A 22,321-nucleotide genomic window follows, 5' to 3' on the forward strand; every position below is an offset into this window, starting at 1 on the left:
CTGAGAATCCCCAGTACGTTGAAAACAATCATATACGATATCAAAAACTCGTCGGAAAAGCGCCGTCACTATTGAGAAGTTGTACCACGCCAAGTTACTACAAAAAGGTTTCGCATGAGTGCAATTATTAGGTGCCTTTATAGATCAATTTAGAACGACGCCAATAAGAGACCCTCCAAACAATCAGAAAAAGCACATTTTAAGATAGTGGTAAAAGAATCATTGTGGTCGAGTAAAACACGTTTGTTTAGATATTTAATAATTTGATTAATTATTTACAAATTCTTAAAAATATAACATTTATACCACTATCACAACACATTTAACATAATTAATGATGAGGTAGAGTTACAAGTAGCGAGTTACATGTTGCAGCGTCTATCAGCCAGTGTTTTTATTCGATGGAGGCAGCGTGTCTGTAAAATATTTGAAAAACAATCACTTTATTCCATTTGGAAAATCAAAAATTGTTCACCAATATACCTTTCACAATTTTAAGCGTAAAATCTATGTTTTCAGAACTTTATTTTCGTTTTTATTTAAATAAAATATAACAAGCTGGTTGCGCTTGGCGTTTCACAAAAAATAAAATGGCTTTTGTAAAAGTAGTGATGGCAAAATACATGTATGAAGTACATTTTGTACTTTATGATATGCTGCCCCCCATCACAGTAGGATGGTTGTAGTGACATTTACGAGTCTGTGGTAGCGATGAAGATGAAATGGAACTTTGAAATGCTGGCAGGGAGTGCTCGTGTCGAACATATCACATATATCGTGCACATTATAAGTTAAGTCCGAAGGCATAATCAATACTGCTGCATGTTTATGGGATCGATAACACATTTACCGATTATTTAGTCATCGCCGACAATTCGTATCGATCCGACACGCTGTAAGATTCTTTACAAACACCGACATTCCGTCCGGAATAACTGATATTCTGTAAAGCGCATTATAAACGATTGGTCATCTACCAACAGTCGCCATGGTTGTGTCTATCCATATACTTCGAAACTGGGTCATCACGACGCAACGTAAAAACGCTGCCACTTAGTTACACGTTTCTAAGCGTTCCCTAAAATAAACGCATATTGCCAACCTCAAATGATTGGCAATATACCAATAATTTAGTGTGGCAACGTTTACACCGACGAATAGAAGATAAACGGTGGACGTGAAGGTTGACTGGATGATTGTTGTTTTGTGTTTTTTGTGCAAATTAAACAGATTAATAACTTGTGAATTATTTAATTAATTAGTCCAAGATATTAAAACAATATCCAGCATCCAAGAAAATCAGTGGAATAAGCAGTAACGAAAGGAAAAAGGTGCGTAACAATTACACCAAAAACAACGAGCACAACTACACCATGAACGATGCTCCAAAATGGAAGAAGAAAATGGTTCACGACATCAGCCAGCTAGGCTAACCACCAAGCCATCGAAACGAAAACACCACACATACAAAAAGCCTTGTTTTTTTTTTCAATTCAACTGCTAAAACGTATACTCATGTTGGTAGTGTTGTTGTTAAAATTTCTCCTAAAGTGTGGTTTTAGCCACGCCATGGATTTTTGGTTGTCTGTTTGCCATTCGCCCCCCAAAAAAACAAAACCTCCCAAAAAAATATAAGTGTGTCGCTGCGTTTTTCTTCTTTTGTGCATGTGTGCGTTTGTGTTTTGAATTTTTAATTATTTTATACTTTTTGTATTTTCGTTGTTGTTTTATGTAATTATCATCCATCTATAGCTCTGATGTAGTTATGGTAGTTTTATGAGTCCGCTACTTTTTACTGCTTGCATATACTATGATCCATGACAGGTGGGCATATTGCCATGCAAAAGAGATTGAGGTTGGGTGGAAAATTGCGTCCACTTCATTTTTTTTACATGCATACATAAATGCTTCTATTGAATCCATAGAATTTATGTAATTGGCCGAAAAAATATACACATCGGGGTTATGTCCTGTGTTCACAGTAGAGTAGAATTTTTGAAAGGAGCACATTTTTTTCTTTGGCAAATTGCATTAGCTTTTGCCACGTATTGCCCAAAAAATTTTCGCCATTTAGCTTAGCTGTATTTAATCAAACAAAGGTAGGTGGATGACCGACGACCTTGGTTATAGAGGGGAGCTCTGTATTAACCGACGGCAAATATATTTAAATGGGAAAATACCTTCGTTACGGTTTTTAAATATCTGATATAATTGATGTTTGAGATAAACGATAAGTTGACTGTGTGATAGGAAGACATTGAGAGATAATGTTTAAGTGCTATAATATTCCAAATCTACATTTTGTCATTTTAAATTTAATACGTAGCTGATTTCCATATGCGTGTATCTTAATCGATTGGGAAAATATGTTCGAGTTTCACATGGGGCGAATGCAATGAAATTGTATTTATTTTTTATGTGGTGCTTGCTTGAAAAACAAAAAGAAAAAAACAAATGCATTATCATAATTTACCCTTCCATGAATTGCGTACAAAATTCTACTAAAGACAATAGTCCACAATCGAATTACACGTGTTGTGGTAACAATTACAGATGACAACATATCTTAAAATTTCTTAAGATCGGGGTTTAAAATTGGAAGTTAGTTAATATTGAGCCTTTGCGTAGTATAAAAATTGCTAACTATGGAAATACATAAAAAATTTTAGTTTTGGACCGGTTTTTATGGAGCGATATGAAGCATTTTTTGTGAGTTTTGTAAGAAAGTAAATACAAGCAATAGGATAAGATTAAAATAAATCTGCAGGATGCTCAAGGAGTCAACTATTTTATATATATATAGAAATAAAATTTTGACAAAATTTATATATAGAAATAAAATTTTGACAAAATTTTCTATAGAAATAAAATTTTGATAAAATTATATTTCTAAAGAAATAAAATTTTGATAAAATTATATTTCTAAAGAAATAAAATTTTGATAAAATTATATTTCTAAAGAAATAAAATTTTGACAAAATTATATTTTTATAGAAATAAAATTTTGACAAAATTTTCTATAGAAATAAAATTTTGACAAAATTATATTTTTATAGAAATAAAATTTTGACAAAATTTTATATAGAAATAAAATTTTGACAAAATTTTATATAGAAATAAAATTTTGACAAAATTTTCTATAGAAATACAATTTTAACAAAAATTGCTATAGAAATAAAATTATGACAAAATTTTCTATAGAAATAAAATGTTGACAAAATTTTCTAAAGAAATAAAATTATGACAAAACGTCTATAGAAATAAAATTATGACAAAATTTTCTATAGAAATAAAATTTTGACAAAATTTTCTATAGAAATAAAATTTTGACAAAATTTTGACAAACTTTTCTATAGAAATAAAATTTTGACAAACTTTTCTATAGAAATAAAATTTTGACAAAATTTTCTATAGAAATAAAATTTTGACAAAATTTTCTATAGAAATAAAATTTTGACAAAATTTTCTATAGAAATACAATTTTAACAAAAATTGCTATAGAAATAAAATTTAGACAAATTTTTTCTAAAGAATTAAAATTTTGACAAAATTTTCTATAGAAATAAAATTTTGACAAAATTTTCTATAGAAATAAAATTTTGACAAAATTTTCTATAGAAATAAAATTTTGACAAAATTTTCTATAGAAATTAAATTTTGACAAAATTTTCTATAGAAATAAAATTTTGACAATATTTTCTATAAAAATAAAATTTTGACAAAATTTTCTATAGAAATAAAATTTTGAGAAAACGTTCTATAGAAATAAAATTAAGACAAAATTTTCTATAGAAATAAAATGTTGACAAAATTTTCTAAAGAAATAAAATATTGACAAAATTTTCTAAAGGAATACAATTTTGACAAAATTTTCTATATAAACAAAAAATTTGACAAAATTTTCTATAGAAATAAAATTGTGAGAAAATTTTCTATAGAAATAAAATTTTGAGAAAATTTTCTGTGGAAATAAAATTTTGACAAAATTTTCTATAGAAATAAAATTTAAACAAAATGTTCTACATATATAAATAAGATTTTTTGTTTGGTACTTTTTGTGGTAAAATTTTTTTTGGCTCGAATGGCAACGGTGACGGTGGGTAGTTTGGATAGTTTGGAAAGCTGAACACAAGAGCTTTCAAATGAACCTAGTATCCGTACCACACGCGGCTTAGTATTTGCACAGTAGGCTCCATAGCAAAAAGAGTAAAAAAAAAACATTAGGCCTCATGAGGGTTGTGGATATAGTATTATATATTTTCGGATGAAGTTATATGTGATTTTAAAAGCTGAGTTGAAGCCATTTCCAGTGAAGCTCTTTCTATACACCACGCGCCATAGTAAAAATATAAATTCGTATTTAAAAAAATAATTCTGTATTTAATTTACTAGTTCATGCCTCGGCTAAATAATTCGCAAAGTCGGCCTCTAAAGGCTTTGAATTGCTTACATAAATAGAAATAAATAAATCAATACGGCTAAATAATTCGCAAAGTCGGCCTCTAAAGGCTTTGAATTGCTTACATAAATAGAAATAAATGAATCAATACATTTTATGCTGCAAATTCGTATTCGAATTTATTTTCACATGCATATGGCTAGTTAGTATCGATATTTCACCGCGACGAATAATATTTATTGTTTATATGGTCTGAGACCAATTTTTCAATGCGTTACAAAAGGCTATAAATTTAGTAGGCTTTGGTGAAGGGTTCATGCTGCATTCTTACACGGGATATTTGCAGATATTTAGCCATTTAATTGCCATTAAAGTTTCATTATATTGATTTTGTACACTTTGCGTTGTTTAAATTTCAATCAAATGTGACGCATTCAAACCATTAGGCTCCTCCAACTCTATGTCCAATAAATTTGTTTTTTAAGTAAGCACAAATGTTTTTGGTGGATTTTACAAAATATAATGAGCAGTCAATAAAATAAATATCATAGTTTAACATTTGAACTTGATAACATTCTATGCACGGGTGAGGGTTCAGAGTGCATGTTTAACCGTTCGACTCTTATTTCTTCTTCGTCCACGGGTATACCGATCATAACCGCGATATTATAAATTAGCGCGCAATTTTCATTTGGTTTTAATTCGGCATGCAAAGTCACAATACGTCTTCTAAATACCATGAAATATTAAATATTGCCCCAATATAAATCGATTCACAAATAAAGTGGTTAAAATATTCCAATAGTCAGCTACTATTTATAACTAACTTAAGCTCCATACGAATTAACTTCCAATTAAAAAACAATTGGTAGAATTTACTAATAATGGAATTTTTTTCAATCCATAAAAATCGATTCTGGATAACCTCCTCAGCTGATCTATCCCAATTTTAAGCAAACCATAGAAACTAATTTTTTCTTTTATTATTAGAAGAATTATTAAAAAATAATTCTCTGAGAGAATGCGTGTGTCGATTGAAATTATACATCACGCTTCGAATGTGTAGCTATTTGGCAATTAGATAGATGTACATACATTGTCTTATAAAATTATATCATATAGCACATCATTTTCCTCCCTTTCCCCAACACAACAAGCATAGAGTAAAAACTTTAGGCGAGAATATGATTTCATGCATTTTTTCTTTGAAGGCCGTAAAAGGTTTTGTATTTTTGTGTTTTCTTTGTTGTCTCAGAATGAATGATATAATTAAACTAACCACACCACAGTATTGATGCCATATATTGCTTTTGGAGAAAAATGATCAAATCAAAAATAAACAACCATTCTACAGTAGGATATAATAAAGAGGTCATTTATATGTAATTATCTCAGGAAATGGGACCTTCAAAATTTTATTTCTATAGAAAATTTTGTCAAAATTTTATTTCTATAAAAAATATTTCGATTAGTGATATATCTGCGCTGGCGAATAGTGTGTTGGTCGATGTTGAGAATTGGGTAACTTTGAATGGACTTGATGTTAATTCTTCTAAGAGCAAAGCTATGTGTTTTTTAACTGGTCGGGGTGTTCAACGGGAGCCAGAGATAGTATTTGGTGGTGTAAGAATTAGTATTGTTGATGAGATGAAGTGTTTGGGAGTAGTCCTTGATTGTCGTCTTGACTTTGGTACTCATATCAATAGTATTAGGTCCAGGATTATTTTCACGCTTCGTAGACTGTATTCCTTGAACACCTTTTTGCCGCGCTACGTGCGAGAGCGTGTTGCATCAGCTTTGTTGATGTCACATATTTATTACTGCTTAGAGGTAGTCTCCGGAACGTCCAATGCCAATTTAGTCAGGATTGAGCGTACGTTTAATATGATCGTTCGATATGTCTTCGGTATTAGGCGGCGCGAAAGTATCTCAAGTTATGCGATTCAGTTTTTGGGATATCCATTTAAATTTATATATGACGTACGGGCGTTGGTGTTATTCTATAGAATTGTGAAGTCTGGTTTACCGCCCCCTTTGAGAGACAAGTTTATTTTTTCTAGGACTGCCAGAAATCCGCAGTTGATAATTCCCCATATGGTAACCCAATTTTACGAACGTTCTTTTCTGGTGAGAGTGATTCGCGCTTGGAATCGTCTTCCACTTGAATTAAGAAATTTTTCATATTCTGTTCCTATGTTTAGACACAAACTCGCTTCATATTATTTAACTCTATGATGGAAGTTCGTTTTATGATGATCTACCAACTTAACATTAGTGCAGCTAGGGCTATTAATATTAATATTAATATTTGTAAACATTTTTTGTGTTTTTAATATATGGCTGGGGAGCCGCGTTATTTGTACATTGCTTAAGAAGGTAATTGAATTGCAAACTACTTATATTTGTAATAATGTTATTGGCCTTGAAGGCTTTATATTACAATAAAGGAATAAATAAAATAAAATAAATAAAAAAAAATTTTGTCAAAATTTGATTTCTTTAGAAAATTTTCGCAAAATTTTATTTCTATAGAAAACTTTATCACAATTTTATTTCTATAGAAATTTTTGTCCAAAATTTTATTTCTTTAGAATATTTTGTCAAAATTTTATTTCTAAAGAAAATTTTGTCGAAATTTTATTTCTATAAAACATTTTATCAAAATTTTATTTCTATAGAAAATTTTGTCCAAAATTTTATTTTTATAGAAAATTTTGTCCAATATTTTATTTCTATAGAAAATTTTGTCCAAAATTTTATTTCTATAGAAAATTTTGTCATAATTTTATTTCTAAAGAAAATTTTGTCAAAATTTTATTTATATAGAAAATTTTGTCAAAATTTTATTTCTATAGAAAATTTTGTCAAAATTTTAACTCTATAGAAAATTTTCTCCAAAATTTTATTTCTATAGAAAATTTTTGTCAAAATTGTATTTCTATAGAAATTTTTGTCAAAATTTTATTTCTAAAGGGTGATAGGTCAAAATTTGGTCAATATAAACTTGACGTATTTCTTTCAATTTTGCATTTAAAAAACCTGAACACCCCTCATTTTGAAGGTGTGTGTAGAATGTTGCTCCTATTTTGATTTTGGAATTCACTCTTCAGTTGTCAAAATGCCGTCCAAGCAAGAAGAGCAGCGTATCAAAATTTTGCTCGCGCATCGCGAAAATCCGAGCTACTCGCACGCAAAGCTGGCAAAATCGCTAAAAGTTGCCAAATCAACCGTTACAAATGTAATTAAAGTGTTTGGGGAACGTTTGTCGACAGCCAGGAAGTCTGGATCGGGGGGAAATCGAAAACCGGAAGCCGCTGAGACGACAAAGAGAGTTGCCGGTAGTTTCAAGCGAAACCCTAACCTCTCGCTCCGAGATGCCGCAAATAAGCTGGGTGTATCGTCTACTACCGTGCATCGAGCCAAAAAACGAGCCGGACTTTTATACGGCAAAAGGAAGGGGAAAGGTAGCAGATATTTTCAAGCACAAAAAACTGTCAAAGTTCGCAAAGAAATATCTGGTTTGGCAAGCCATCTGTACCTGTGGCTTGAAAAGCAGCATTTTCATAGCTTCCGGGACTGTCAACCAAGAAATTTACGTGAAAGAGTGTTTGAATAAACGTCTGCTGCCTTTCCTGAAGAAACACGGTTGTTCCGTACTGTTTTGGCCGGATTTGGCATTTTGCCATTACGGTAAAAAGGCCATTGAGTGGTACGCCGCCAACAACGTGCAGGTGGTTCCCAAGGACAAGAATCCTCCCAACACGCCAGAGCTCCGCCCAATTGAGAAATACTGGGCTATTGTCAAGCGGAACCTAAAGAAGACCAAAAAAACTGCTAAGGACGAGCAGCAGTTCAAGGCAAACTGGCTTTCTGCGGCGACGAAGGTGGACAAGGTGGCTGTACAAAATCTGATGGCAGGTGCCCAGCGTGAGGCCCGGCAATTCGGATTTGGAAAAGCGAAAGCCTAACTGAATATTTTTCCTGAATTTTATACTAATTGAACTTGAAAAAGAAATTTAATTTGATTTTTTAAATAAACGATTTCACCGATTTACACGCGTTTTCCCTTGACCAAATTTTGACAGTATCACCCTTTATAGCAAATTTTGTAAACATTTTATTTCTATAGAAAATGTTGTCAAAATTTTATTCATAGAGAAAATTTTGTCAAAATTTTATTTCTGTAGAAAATTTTCTTAAAATTTTTTTTCTATCGAAAATTTTGTCAAAATTTATTTCTATAGAAAATTTTGTTAAAATTTTATTTTTATAGAACATTTTGTCAAAATTTTTTTTCTATCGAAAATTTTGTCAAAATTTATTTCCATAGAAATATTTGTCAAAATTTTACTTTTATATAAATTTTTGTCAAAATTTTATTTCTATAGTAAACTTCGTAAAAATTTTATTTCTGTAGAAAATTTTGTCCATAATTTTATTTCTATAGAAAATTTTGTCCAACATTTTATTTCTATAGACAATTTTGTCAAAATTTTATTTCTATAGAAAATTTTGTAAAAATTTTATTTCTATAGAAATTTTCGTCAAAATTTTATTTCTATAGAAAATTTCGTCAACATTTTATTTCTATCGAAAGTTTTGTTAAAATTTTATTTCTATAGAAAATTGTGTCAAAATTTTATTTCTATAGAAAATTTTGGAAAATTTTATTTCTATAGAAAATTTGTCCAAAATTTTATTTCTATGGAAAAATTTGTTAATATTTTATTTCTACGGAAAAATTTGTTAATATTTTATTTCTATGGAAAAATTTGTCAATCTTTTATTTCTATAGAAAATTTTGTAAAAATTGTATTTCTATAGAAAATTTTGTCAAAATTTTATTTCTATCAAAAATTTTGTCAAAATTTATTTGTATAGAAAATTTTGTCAAAATTTTATTTCTATAGAAAATTTTGTCAAAATTTTACTTCTATAGAAAATTTTGTCAAAATTTTATTTCTATAGAAAATTTTGTCCAAAATTGTATTTCTATAGAAAATTCTGTCCAAAATTTTATTTCTATAGAAAATTTCGTCAACATTTTATTTCTATCGAAAGTTTTGTCAAAATTTTATTTCTATAGAAAATTTGTCCAAAATTTTATTTCGATAGAAAATTTTGTCAAAATTTTGCTTCTATAGAAAATTTTGTCAAAATTTTATTTCTATAGAAAATTTTGTACAAAATTGTATTTCTATAGAAAATTCTGTCCAAAATTTTATTTCTATAGAAAATTTTTTCAACATTTTATTTCTATAGAAAATTTTGTCAAAATTTTATTTCTATCGAAAATTTTGTCAAAATTTATTTGTATAGAAAATTTTGTCAAAATTTTATTTCTATAGAAAATTTCGTCAACATTTTATTTCTATCGAAAGTTTCGTCAAAATTTTATTTCTATAGAAAATTTTTTCAAAATTTTATTTCTATAGAAAATTTTGGAAAATTTTATTTCTATAGAAAATTTGTCCAAAATTTTATTTCTATAGAAAATTTTGTCAAAATTTTGCTTCTATAGAAAATTTTGTCAAAATTTTATTTCTATAGAAAATTTTGTCCAAAATTGTATTTCTATAGAAAATTCTGTCCAAAATTTTATTTCTATAGAAAATTTCGTCAACATTTTATTTCTATCGAAAGTTTTGTCAAAATTTTATTTCTATAGAAAATTTTGTCAAAATTTTATTTCTATAGAAAATTTTGGAAAATTTTATTTCTATAGAAAATTTGTCCAAAATTTTATTTCGATAGAAAATTTTGTCAAAATTTTGCTTCTATAGAAAATTTTGTCAAAATTTTATTTCTATAGAAAATTTTGTCCAAAATTGTATTTCTATAGAAAATTCTGTCCAAAATTTTATTTCTATAGAAAATTTTGTCAACATTTTATTTCTATAGAAAATTTTGTCAAAATTTTATTTCTATAGAAAATTTTTCTATAGAAATAAAATTTTGTCAACATTTTATTTCTGTAGAAAATTTTCTTAAATTTTTTTTTCTATCGAAAATTTTGTCAAAATTTATTTCTATGGAAAATTTTGTCAACATTTTATTTTTATAGAACATTTTGTCAAAATTTTTTTCTATCGAAAATTTTGTCAAAATTTATTTCCATAGAAATATTTGTCAAAATTTTATTTTTATATAAAATTTGGTCAAAATTTTATTTCTATAGTAAATTTCGTAAAAATTTTATTTCTGTAGAAAATTTTGTCTATAATTTTATTTCTATAGAAAATTTTGTCCAACATTTTATTTCTATAGAAAATTTTGTCAAAATTTTATTTCTATCGAAAATTTTGTCAAAATTTTATTTCTATAGAAATTTTCGTCAAAATTTTATTTCTATAGAAAATTTGTCCAAAATTTTATTTCTATGGAAAAATTTGTTAATATTTTATTTGTACGGAAAAATTTGTTAATATTTTATTTCTATGGAAAAATTTGTCAAAATTTTATTTCTATAGAAAATTTCGTCAACATTTTATTTCTATCGAAAGTTTCGTCAAAATTTTATTTCTATAGAAAATTTTTTCAAAATTTTATTTCTATAGAAAATTTTGGAAAATTTTATTTCTATAGAAAATTTGTCCAAAATTTTATTTCTATAGAAAATTTTGTCAAAATTTTGCTTCTATAGAAAATTTTGTCAAAATTTTATTTCTATAGAAAATTTTGTCCAAAATTGTATTTCTATAGAAAATTCTGTCCAAAATTTTATTTCTATAGAAAATTTCGTCAACATTTTATTTCTATCGAAAGTTTTGTCAAAATTTTATTTCTATAGAAAATTTTGTCAAAATTTTATTTCTATAGAAAATTTTGGAAAATTTTATTTCTATAGAAAATTTGTCCAAAATTTTATTTCGATAGAAAATTTTGTCAAAATTTTGCTTCTATAGAAAATTTTGTCAAAATTTTATTTCTATAGAAAATTTTGTCCAAAATTGTATTTCTATAGAAAATTCTGTCCAAAATTTTATTTCTATAGAAAATTTTGTCAACATTTTATTTCTATAGAAAATTTTGTCAAAATTTTATTTCTATAGAAAATTTTTCTATAGAAATAAAATTTTGTCAACATTTTATTTCTGTAGAAAATTTTCTTAAATTTTTTTTTCTATCGAAAATTTTGTCAAAATTTATTTCTATGGAAAATTTTGTCAACATTTTATTTTTATAGAACATTTTGTCAAAATTTTTTTCTATCGAAAATTTTGTCAAAATTTATTTCCATAGAAATATTTGTCAAAATTTTATTTTTATATAAAATTTGGTCAAAATTTTATTTCTATAGTAAATTTCGTAAAAATTTTATTTCTGTAGAAAATTTTGTCTATAATTTTATTTCTATAGAAAATTTTGTCCAACATTTTATTTCTATAGAAAATTTTGTCAAAATTTTATTTCTATCGAAAATTTTGTCAAAATTTTATTTCTATAGAAATTTTCGTCAAAATTTTATTTCTATAGAAAATTTCGTCAACATTTTATTTCTATCGAAAGTTTTGTCAAAATTTTATTTCTATAGAAAATTTTGTCAAAAATTTTGGAAAATTTTATTTCTATAGAAAATTTGTCCAAAATTTTATTTCTATGGAAAAATTTGTTAATATTTTATTTGTACGGAAAAATTTGTTAATATTTTATTTCTATGGAAAAATTTGTCAATATTTTATTTCTATAGAAAATTTTGTAAAAATTTTATTTCTATAGAAAATTTTGTCAAAATTTTATTTCTATCGAAAATTTTGTCAAAATTTATTTGTATAGATAATTTTGTCAAAATTTTATTTCTATAGAAAATTTTGTCAAAATTTTACTTCTATAGAAAATTTTGTCAAAATTTTATTTCTATAGAAAATTTTGTCCAAAATTGTATTTCTATAGAAAATTCTGTCCAAAATTTTATTTCTATAGAAAATTTTGTCAACATTTTATTTCTATAGAAAATTTTGTCAAAATTTTATTTCTATAGAAAATTTTGTCAAAATTTTATTTCTATAGAAAATTTTGTCAAAATTTTATTTCTATAGAAAATTTTGTACATAATTTTATTTCAATAGAAAATATTGTCCAAAATTTTATTTCTATAGAAAATTTTGTCAAAATTTTATTTCTATAGAAAATTTTGTCAAAATTTTATTTCCATAGAAAATTTTGTCAAAATTTTATTTCCATAGAAAATTTTGTCAAAATTTTATTTCTCTAGAAAATTTTGTCAAAATTTTATTTCTATAGAAAATTTCGTCAAAATTTTATTTCTATAGAAAATTTTGTCAAAATTTTACTTCTATAGAAAATTTTGTCAAAATTTTATTTCTATAGAAAATTTTGTCCAAAATTGTATTTCTATAGAAAATTCTGTCCAAAATTTTATTTCTATAGAAAATTTTGTCAAAATTTTATTTCTATAGATAATTTTGTCAAAATTTTATTTCTATAGAAAATTTTGTCAAAATTTTATTTCTATAGAAAATTTTGTCAAAATTTTATTTCTATAGAAAATTTTGTCAAAATTTTATTTCTATAGAAAATTTTGTACATAATTTTATTTCAATAGAAAATATTGTCCAAAATTTTATTTCTATAGAAAATTTTGTCAAAATTTTCTTAATATAGAAAATGTTGTCCAAAATTTTATTTCAATAGAAAATTTTGTCCAAAATTTTGTTTCTATAGAAAAATGTATCCAAAATTTTATTTCTATAGAAAATTTTGTCAAAATTTTATTTCTATAGAAATTTTTGTCAAAATTTTATTTCTATGAAATTTTTGCCAAAATTTTATTTTATAGAAAATTTTGTCAAGAATATATTTCTATAGAAAATTTTGTGAAAAATTTTATTTCTATAGAAAATTTTGTGAAAAGTAGTATATCTATGGAAAACTTGTGTCAAAATTTTATTTCTATAGACAATTTTGTCTATTATAGAGTTTTAGAAATTAGAAAAATGAGACCTTGTTTTTTAGTAATCCTTAATTTTTCGTTTTTGGTTTTTTAGTACTTTCTACAACCTTCATCATGGATATGACACCAGGACGTGCCATGTATAGTCCCGATGAGGAATGGAAACCACTGAGACCACCAAAAACCGTCAAGAGTTTGTCTGCAAACGCTTCAGAGTTTGTTCCAAGACAACCTAATGACACTTCGGCGGGAACCAGCACTAATAACAGTTTACCTGGCAACAGTGTTCAAGAACGTTTGCTCAGGCATCAGAAACAATATATACAGGATAACTATCAACAATATCAACAGCCACAACAAGAGCAACCGCAGCAGCATCAGCAATACAACCAACCCTATGCCAATGGCTATAATAATCAACAGCAGCATCAATTGACTCAACAAATGCATAATATGAATGTGCAGGATCGCTTACGCCGACCCAATAATGGAGCTAGCGGTAGCGGCGGCGGTAACAATAGCACATTTTATCCATCGAACCAATCATACCATCGGAACAACAAACATCATCACCACAATAATCATCACAACAACCACAATCACCATCATAATCCTCAACGCTATAATAACAGTCACCACTATTCGCAAAATCATCAATATCACCATAATAATCAACAACAGCACCACAATCATCATCAACATCATCATAATCAACAGCACTCGAATCAAAATGCTGCTGCTGGAGCCACCGATCCGGCCAGTGATGTCCAAAATATTGCTTTAGATTATTTACAAACTGTGATTCAATGTCTCAACCAAAATCCAGGACAATTTGATACCATTGCCACACGTTTCATAACTATTTTCGATGGCATGGAGAACAATCATTATGTGTTGTCCATTGCCATGGAGGATATATTCAATGAATCGATTAAGAATCCCAATTTCCGTTATATGGGAGCCCGTTTATATAATTTATTGCATATGTTGAATCCTTCCAAAGATTCCTTATTCCATACTTTCCTCAAGTGTAAATTGGATTATCATCAGGAGGAAATGCGTAATTACATACAGACAAATCAACAGGGAAAAGTAAGGGAGACGGCCTTGTTTTTGGCTGAACTCTATATGCAACTGAGGGGTGATGATTCTCGCATTTATTTAATTGCCGAAAATATTGTATACTCATTGAAGCAATTGCTGCAGCATGTAACCGCTGACAATGTGCGTTGCATTTGTTTGACTTTGAAATTGGCTGGTTATGATCTCTCGCAAGATTGCTCCGAGGATATAAAAGAAATCATAAGCTCTTTGGATACCATAAATATGGAGAATCCTGGTAAATATCCCTTGGCCTCCAATGTTATATCATTGCAAAAGAACAATTGGGGCCGCAAAGTCTCTGGCTCGGATAGTTTGGCCGATGCAGAGAGCTCAAAACCCCCAGAGCCTTTGCGTATTAGTGATGATCCTGTATTCTATGGGCCAGATGGTCGTGAAATCACAGCTGAAGAATGTGAATTTCTAACAAATGGAGCCAACAATGATGCTGCTGCTGCTGCAGGTGGTGTTAATGGTTCGAGCGATAACGAAGATGAATTGGGTGAATTAGATCCCGAAATGGATGAAGAGACTGAAAGAGATTACAAACTATTTCTTAAGCAGGCCAACAATTCATAGGTTATTCTATTGACTCTAAATATTCTATATTATTACGATTATTATTCCTCCGCTCCTGAAATTGAGAAAAAAAAAAACAAAACAAAAGAATAAGAAAAAAACACAAACACAACCTGGTGAAAAGAAACGATTGAAAACGACAAAAGGCTCGTAACGAACACATACAGAGAAGAAATGAAAAGCAAACAAAAAGATCAACACGAACATAACATTACCATGAAAAAAAAAAAATCCCGCAAAACAAAAACCTCAAGACTCTTTCCAAAAAAACGAAACGAAAAAACCCCATACTCCCCACACCCCCTGCTGAAATTACAGTTTGAGAAAAAAACAACAAAACTGAAATGAAAACAAAAAAATATATATAAAAAAATATTGAGAAAAAATAGCGCATAATGCATGCAAAAAAAATGTGATGTTATATTGAAAGTAATCTGAAAACAGACAAAAAATCTTAAATTTAATGTGATATTTTCTCTTCTTTCTCTTTACCTCTTAACTCTTGCTTTTATCTTCCTCGAGAATTCCCTTTTGCCATATAATTTTCTAGTTATTCTATTTATTTGAAAAGAAAACGAAAGCAAAATTTATCCCTAATTTTGCAGAAGGCAGTTATAGGCCTTGCAAAAAAAATCTATGGCTCAAATTGTATACAGAATTTATGTCAAATTATAAAATTCAAATTAAGTCTTCTTTTTTGAAAAGAAATTTTTCTTAAATATTTTTTGTCAATTTGGTGGACAGTATAGGGAAGTATAAAAAATTTTAAATACAAAAAAAAAATACCGAAAAGAAAAAAAATTAAGAAGCAGTGAACTTATCCAGAATTCATAAATTTTGTTTGTAATCAAGCGTGAATTTTTTTAAGGAATGTAGATAATATCAAAATTCGATCTTAGCCAATATCGACTTAGACGACCGAAAGTCGAAGTAAAATGATAGTTAAAGTCTAACGTAACCGTTAATGGCGTTTAATGTTTAAAAGGTTTGGTTTTGATGTTCACCCTTGTGAATTTTTTGGTGATTTCAGCAACCTAGTCGATCGTTAATAAGTTATAAGTTTCTGTGGAATTTAGAACACCAAATTTATACGTTCATGGATTCGTCGTGAACACCGGAAATGGAATTGTAGAGGATATCGGAACATGGATCCAGTTTTCAACTCTTTGAAAAGTCGGAACATAACATGTTCATGATCTGTTAAAAATTCGAAATTTTTAAAATTCGACTTTACAAAATTTTGAAAAAAATCAACTGATTTCCACCCTTGTTACTTTCTGGGTGATTTCAGCAACCTGGCTGATTGTTAATCAGTTCTGTGAAATTTTAAACACCAAATTTTTATCTTCTTGGATTTGTCATAAACATTGGAAATGGAATTGTGTTGAATATCCAAACATGGATCTAGTTTTTGGCATTTTTTGAAAAGTCCACATTTTCCCTTTTTCATCTGTTAAAAATTTAACATGTTGAAAAATCAACCTTTTAAATTTTTAATATTTGACATTTCCCCTTTTCAATTAAATTAATATTTGACACTGCCACCCATCAATCAATAGGGTCTAGTCTTCGAATTTTTGAAAAGTCGACATTTTACTTATTTCATGTGTTAAAAATTCTAAACATTTCAAATTCTAATCTCCATAATTTGGAAAAAATCCACGTTCTAAAGTTATTTGACATCTCCCCTTTTCGACTTTCCAGGAACCCACCATCTACATTTTTAATATTGGACACTGCCACCTTTCGTTCAAATTCGACTTTCCAAAATTTTGAGAAAAATCTACATTCTACATTTTTAATATTTGATACTTTTACTTGTCAATAGTTGTTTGTTTTGAGTTTTAGACTTTATGGAATCAGATGGTAGATTTTAGAAATATTTAAAAGTTGATGTCGAGACGTTAAAAAAAATAAAAACTCTAGTTTAAAAATTTTAAGAAGGGTACCTACTTTTCTTCTTTTCAAGAACAAAAAAAAAAAAATAAATAAATACATTTTTAATATTGGATACTGCCACATTTCGTTCAAATTCGACTTTCCAAAATTTTGAGAAAAATCTACTTTCTACATTTTTAATATTTGATATTCATACTTGTCAATAATTGTTTGTTGTGAGTTTTAGACTTTATTGAATTAGATGGTAGATTTTAGAAATATATAAAAGTTGATGTCGAAAAAATAAAAACTTTATTTTCAAAATTTTAAGAAAACCTAGCTACTTTTTAATATTTCTTATTTCCAAAAAAAAAAAAAAAAAAAAAAATAAATAAAAATTCGAAACTTAAAATTGGACTTTCCAGAATTTTGAAGAAAATCCAATCTTCTATACACACAAAAAATTTTTTTCTGATTCAATCACGAAATTAATTGATCCAATTAATTTTTTAATTTAAATGTCTTCAATCACAGAAATGATAGTATCAATTAAAAAATTAATTGACAGTCAAGTAAATAATTAATTGATCCAATTAAAAAATTACTTGATACTACTAATTTGTGTGATTGATTTTTATTTCAATTAAAAAATTTGTTCAATCAATTAAATATTTAATTGAATATTTTTTAAAACTCATTTAAGATTTTAATTGGAGAAATTTTCGTGAATTTTTTTTTTCTGTGTAGTTTTATTATTTGACACTGCCACCTTTCAATCAAATTGGACTTTTCAGAAATTTGAAAAAAAATCAACCTAAATTTTTAATATTTTACTATTTTATTTTTCCATCATTGTAAAGTTTTAAGATTTGAGTTTTAAAATTTATGGAAGGAGATTGCACACAAAAAAAAATTCTGAATCAATTACGAAATTAATTGATCCAATTAATTTTTTAATTGAAATGTCTTCAATCACAGAAATGATAGTATCAATTAAAAAATTAATTGGCAGCCAATTAAAAAATTAATTGATCCAATTAAAAAAAATAATTGATACTATTAATTTGTGCACACCAAAATTTTTTTTTCTGATTCAATCACGAAATTAATTGTTCCAATTAATTATTAATTGAAATGTCTTCAATCACAGAAATGATAGTATCAATTAAAAAATTAATTGAAGGTCAATTAAAAATGTAATTGTGATCCAATTAAAAAATGAATTGATACTATTATTTTTGTGATTGATTTTTGTTTCAATTAAAAAATTTGTTGAATCAATTAAATTTTTAATTGAATATTTTTTAAAACTCAATTAAAATTTTAATTGGAAAAATTTTCGTGAAATTTTTTTGTGTGTGTGATTGATTTTTATTTCAATTAAAAAAATTGTTGATTCAATTAAATATTTAATTGAATATTTTTTAAAACTCAAAGATTTTAATTGGAAACATTTTCGTGAAATTTTTTTTGTGTGGTCAATTTTGGAAATATTTGGAAGTTGATGTTGAGAAGTTTATCAAAATAATAAAAACTCTATTTGCAAAATTTTTAAAAGACGAAATATTTTTTCATATTTCTTATTTTCAAAAAAAAAAAAAATAACAATAACAATAATAATAAATAAATAAAAATATATATATTTTAAAAAACAATGAAAAGTCAAGTGGGTGAATATGATCGTTGTTTGAAAATGGCAACTTTGAAAAAGTCGAAAAGTTGACTTTGAAAATGTCGAATTAAAAAATCTGACCCACTTGTAACGATTCCCTATATCTGGTCTGGCTACCTTCTGGTTCTCGTATATGCTCAGTCTTGAGAGATTTTGGATCCGTATACAGAAATCATCCCTGAAGGAAACGAACTCTCCCATCACTAAGCATGGTTGAGAAATAGAAGGTAGCCACTTCTGGAGGAGATAGATTTGTCGTTACATAAATAAAATGGCGCACAACGTGGGGCAATTTTATTTATCACTTAGGCTTCTCAAACCCATTCAAGAATGACCGTGAGAAATGTGTTTAAAAGACCATGCAATGTTCATATCTAGATTTACCATATTTCTGGATGTTATAAGGGCCATAATAAATATATAAAATTTCAATTTCTTTAAGACTTAATACTTTTAAAACAAATCAAAATATATATTAAAATAAAAAAGAAATTTCTCTGTATACAATTATCGGACCATTTGAATAGAATAATACGATATTGCCTTATGTAAGCAAAGATAGGTAATGATTGTTGGTAAAAATTCTTTTTTATTTTTATAAATAATAATTTAAATCAAAAGGGAATTCTTTACTATATATTTTTTTTGTTTTGCTTAAAAAAAGTATATTTAAAAAATTCTAAATAAATATTGTATTTATATTTCGTATGCTGTGCATGCCTAACAATTTTTTATATGATTTCTCTTTCCTACAAGGGACATAGACAGACACTTATTTTCAGATTATTTTTTTTTTTTAAATACATATAATATATTTGTTTTAAACATCCCTCACATGAACCACGAAAAGATAATAGAGTTCCTCAGATTTTTGAGAAAAATAAAAACTAATGAAAAATGGTATAATTGGAATTAGATCATAGAAATACATACATACTTAAATATTTTCATAAAGTTTCATATATTGTAAGGTGTACCTCCAATACATAGATATTTGCTTTTATAATTGTTTGTCTAATGTTTCTTCAATTATTTTAGCATATATATATATATATATTTTTTTAATATTTAGTTGTTAATAACGTTTTTCTACATACATATTATATATATACATATTTTTATAATTATTTTTTTTGTAATGATTATTATTTATATATACATAAAGATGTTGTACACATTAGCTCAACTACTTTTTAAAAACAAACTGTAATTTCAGCCATTATTTTTTTTTTGATAGTTTAAATAAATTTGAAATTTCTTTTAAATTATGTATTTATTACAAGAGTTTAATATGTTTTTTTTTTTATTATTTTTTATTATTTTTGCCTTTGTTGTTGCTAAAGAAAGTCCATATAAACTAAAGTTAAACGAAAAATATTTAGAAATTCCATTTATTTTAATTAAATTTGTTTTCTATGTTAGCCTGATATCAATGCAGGATGGTTGTTTGTTTTTAAGTTTTGATTAGATAACTTTTCTTTTGTAGTGAGTGTTAGTCGATCTTTAATGATTGAGGGCTAAAAACAAATTTTTCCGATTTGGCCAAAATTCGGCATGCGGCTAACTTTTTTGTTGTGATATGGTCCCCTTATAGACCGATTCTCCGATTTATAATAAACTAGAAATTGCAATCTGCAGTTTATATTGGTCGAATGTTGGTTATGGTATAGCCCCCATATGGACCTCCCTGTTTCTGTAGAAATTCTTAAGATGATTTGGACGATCTGTTCTCAGTCTACACAATTGTTCTAAAACTTCAACTAGATTTGTTGTTTTCGACAGGCTGGTCAAGCCCCCGCGAGTCATAAAAAAGTGATTTCGGCGTACTGCGTGCCGGGGTTTCTTACTCCTAACAACAAGAGATCAGAGCAGGGTTTAAAGCGGGAAGAGGAAGTTTTTACAGTCGACAGTCGAAACATGGATCTATTGGTACAGACCGGAGACCAATGAACATTTGAAAATGTGGATAAAGAAGGCGAAGACTTTCAAATCAGCAAGAGTGGTGATGGCAACCGTTTTACTGGGGTTCACAAGGTGTCATCCACTATTTCGAATTATGCCTAATGCGTTATTCGGTCGATTAAACTTTGAATTGAAGAAAACTGCTACGAATTGAAAAAGAGAAAGTGTTCATTCATCATGATTGGCTCACGGTTTCAAGTCTCGCTAAAGTCCAGTTGGTCGAAATCCGCTAAGAAAAAAAATAAAGAAATAAAAGGATTTAGGTTACGTTGAAACGAGGATCCAGGTTGTCCTGTCAACAACCATCGTACTCTTCTTTTATTTCAGGAGGAGCCACCGTGGTGCAATGGTTAGCATGCCCGCCTTGCATACACAAGATCGTGGGTTCGATTCCTGCTTCGACCGAACACCAAAATGTTTTTCAGCGGTGGATTATCCCACCTCAGTAATGCTGGTGACATTTCTGAGGGTTTCAAAGCTTCTCTAAGTGGTTTCACTGCAATGTGGAATGCCGTTCGGACTCGGCTATGAAAAGGAGGTCCCATGTTATTGAGCTTAACATGGAATCGGGCAGCACTCAGTGATAAGAAAGAGGTTCACCACTGTGGTATCACAATGGACTGAATAGTCTAAGTGAGCCTGATACATCGGGCTGCCACCTAACCTAACCTTTATTTCAGGAACTTTGTGTCGTGTAAACGAATTCTCCAAAATGTTTCCAGTCCCTGATTCCAGGTTCCGAATCACCTCTTCACCGATATGGTTAACCCTTTGCTTGGTAAAGGCAGGGCAGTGACAAAGTGTAGTGTTCTAACCCTGCCAACATTTTTTGAATTTGGGGCGCTTCTGAGAATCCCCACTACGTCGAAAACAGTCGTATACAATATCCAAAACTCCTCGGAAAAGCGCCGTCCCTATTGAGAAGTTGTAACACGCTAAGTTACTACAAAAAAGTATCGCATGAGTGCAATTATTAGGTGCCCTTCTGGATACATTTAGAAGGACGCCAATAAGAGCCCCTTCAAACAATCAATCAGAGAAAGTGCATTTTAAGATAGTTGTAAAAGAATCATTGTGGTCAAGTAAAACACGATTGTTTAGATGTTTATTAATTTTATTAAACATATATAAATTCTCATAAATATAACATTTATACGACTATCACATCACATTTAACATATTTTTATGCATTAATAAAAGATTGATGCTGAGTTACAAGTTGCAAGTTACATGTTGTAGCGTCTATCAGCCAGTGCTTTTATTCGAAATGGAGGCAGCGTGTCTGGAAAAATATTTGAAAAACTATTACTTTATTCCATTTGGAAAGTCAAAAATTGTTCACCAATATACCTTTCACAAATTCAAGTGAAATAACTATGTTTTCAGCACTTCATTATCATTATACCCTGCTCCACACTGCGGAACAGGGTATTATAAGTTAGTGCATATGTTTGCAACACCAGAAGGAGACGAGATAGACACATGGTGTCTTTGGCAAAAATGCTCAGGGTGGGCTTTTGAGTCTATATAGCGATGTCTGTCTGTCCGTGAACACATTTTTGTAATCAAAGTCTAGGTCGCAGTTTTAGTCCAATCGACTTCAAATTTGGCACAAGTATGTGTTTTGGCTCAGAATAGATCCCTATTGATTTTGGAAGAAATAGGTTCAGATTTAGATATAGCTCCCATATATATATTTCGCCCGATATGGACTTATATGGCCCCAGAAGCCAGAGTTTTACCCTAATTTGCCTAAAATTTTGCACAAGAAGAACAGTTAGTACTATAGTCAAGTGTGCCAAATTTTATTGAAATC

General features: G+C 28.1%; 1 protein-coding gene across 1 annotated transcript; it reads left to right on the forward strand.

Annotated features, from left to right (window-relative positions):
• Window positions 1-1,147: 1,147 nt before the first annotated feature.
• LOC142241560 (polyadenylate-binding protein-interacting protein 1-like) lies at window positions 1,148-18,909 on the forward strand. The gene is made up of 2 exons (XM_075313353.1): window positions 1,148-1,331; window positions 13,408-18,909. Exon 2 carries the CDS (start codon window positions 13,428-13,430, stop codon window positions 14,991-14,993), a length of 1,566 nt encoding a protein of 521 aa, XP_075169468.1. The 5' UTR covers window positions 1,148-1,331; window positions 13,408-13,427; the 3' UTR covers window positions 14,994-18,909.
• Window positions 18,910-22,321: the final 3,412 nt, after the last annotated feature.

This window comes from Haematobia irritans, chromosome 5 (assembly GCF_050003625.1).
Source record: "Haematobia irritans isolate KBUSLIRL chromosome 5, ASM5000362v1, whole genome shotgun sequence".
Classification (NCBI taxonomy): Eukaryota; Metazoa; Arthropoda; class Insecta; order Diptera; family Muscidae; genus Haematobia; species Haematobia irritans.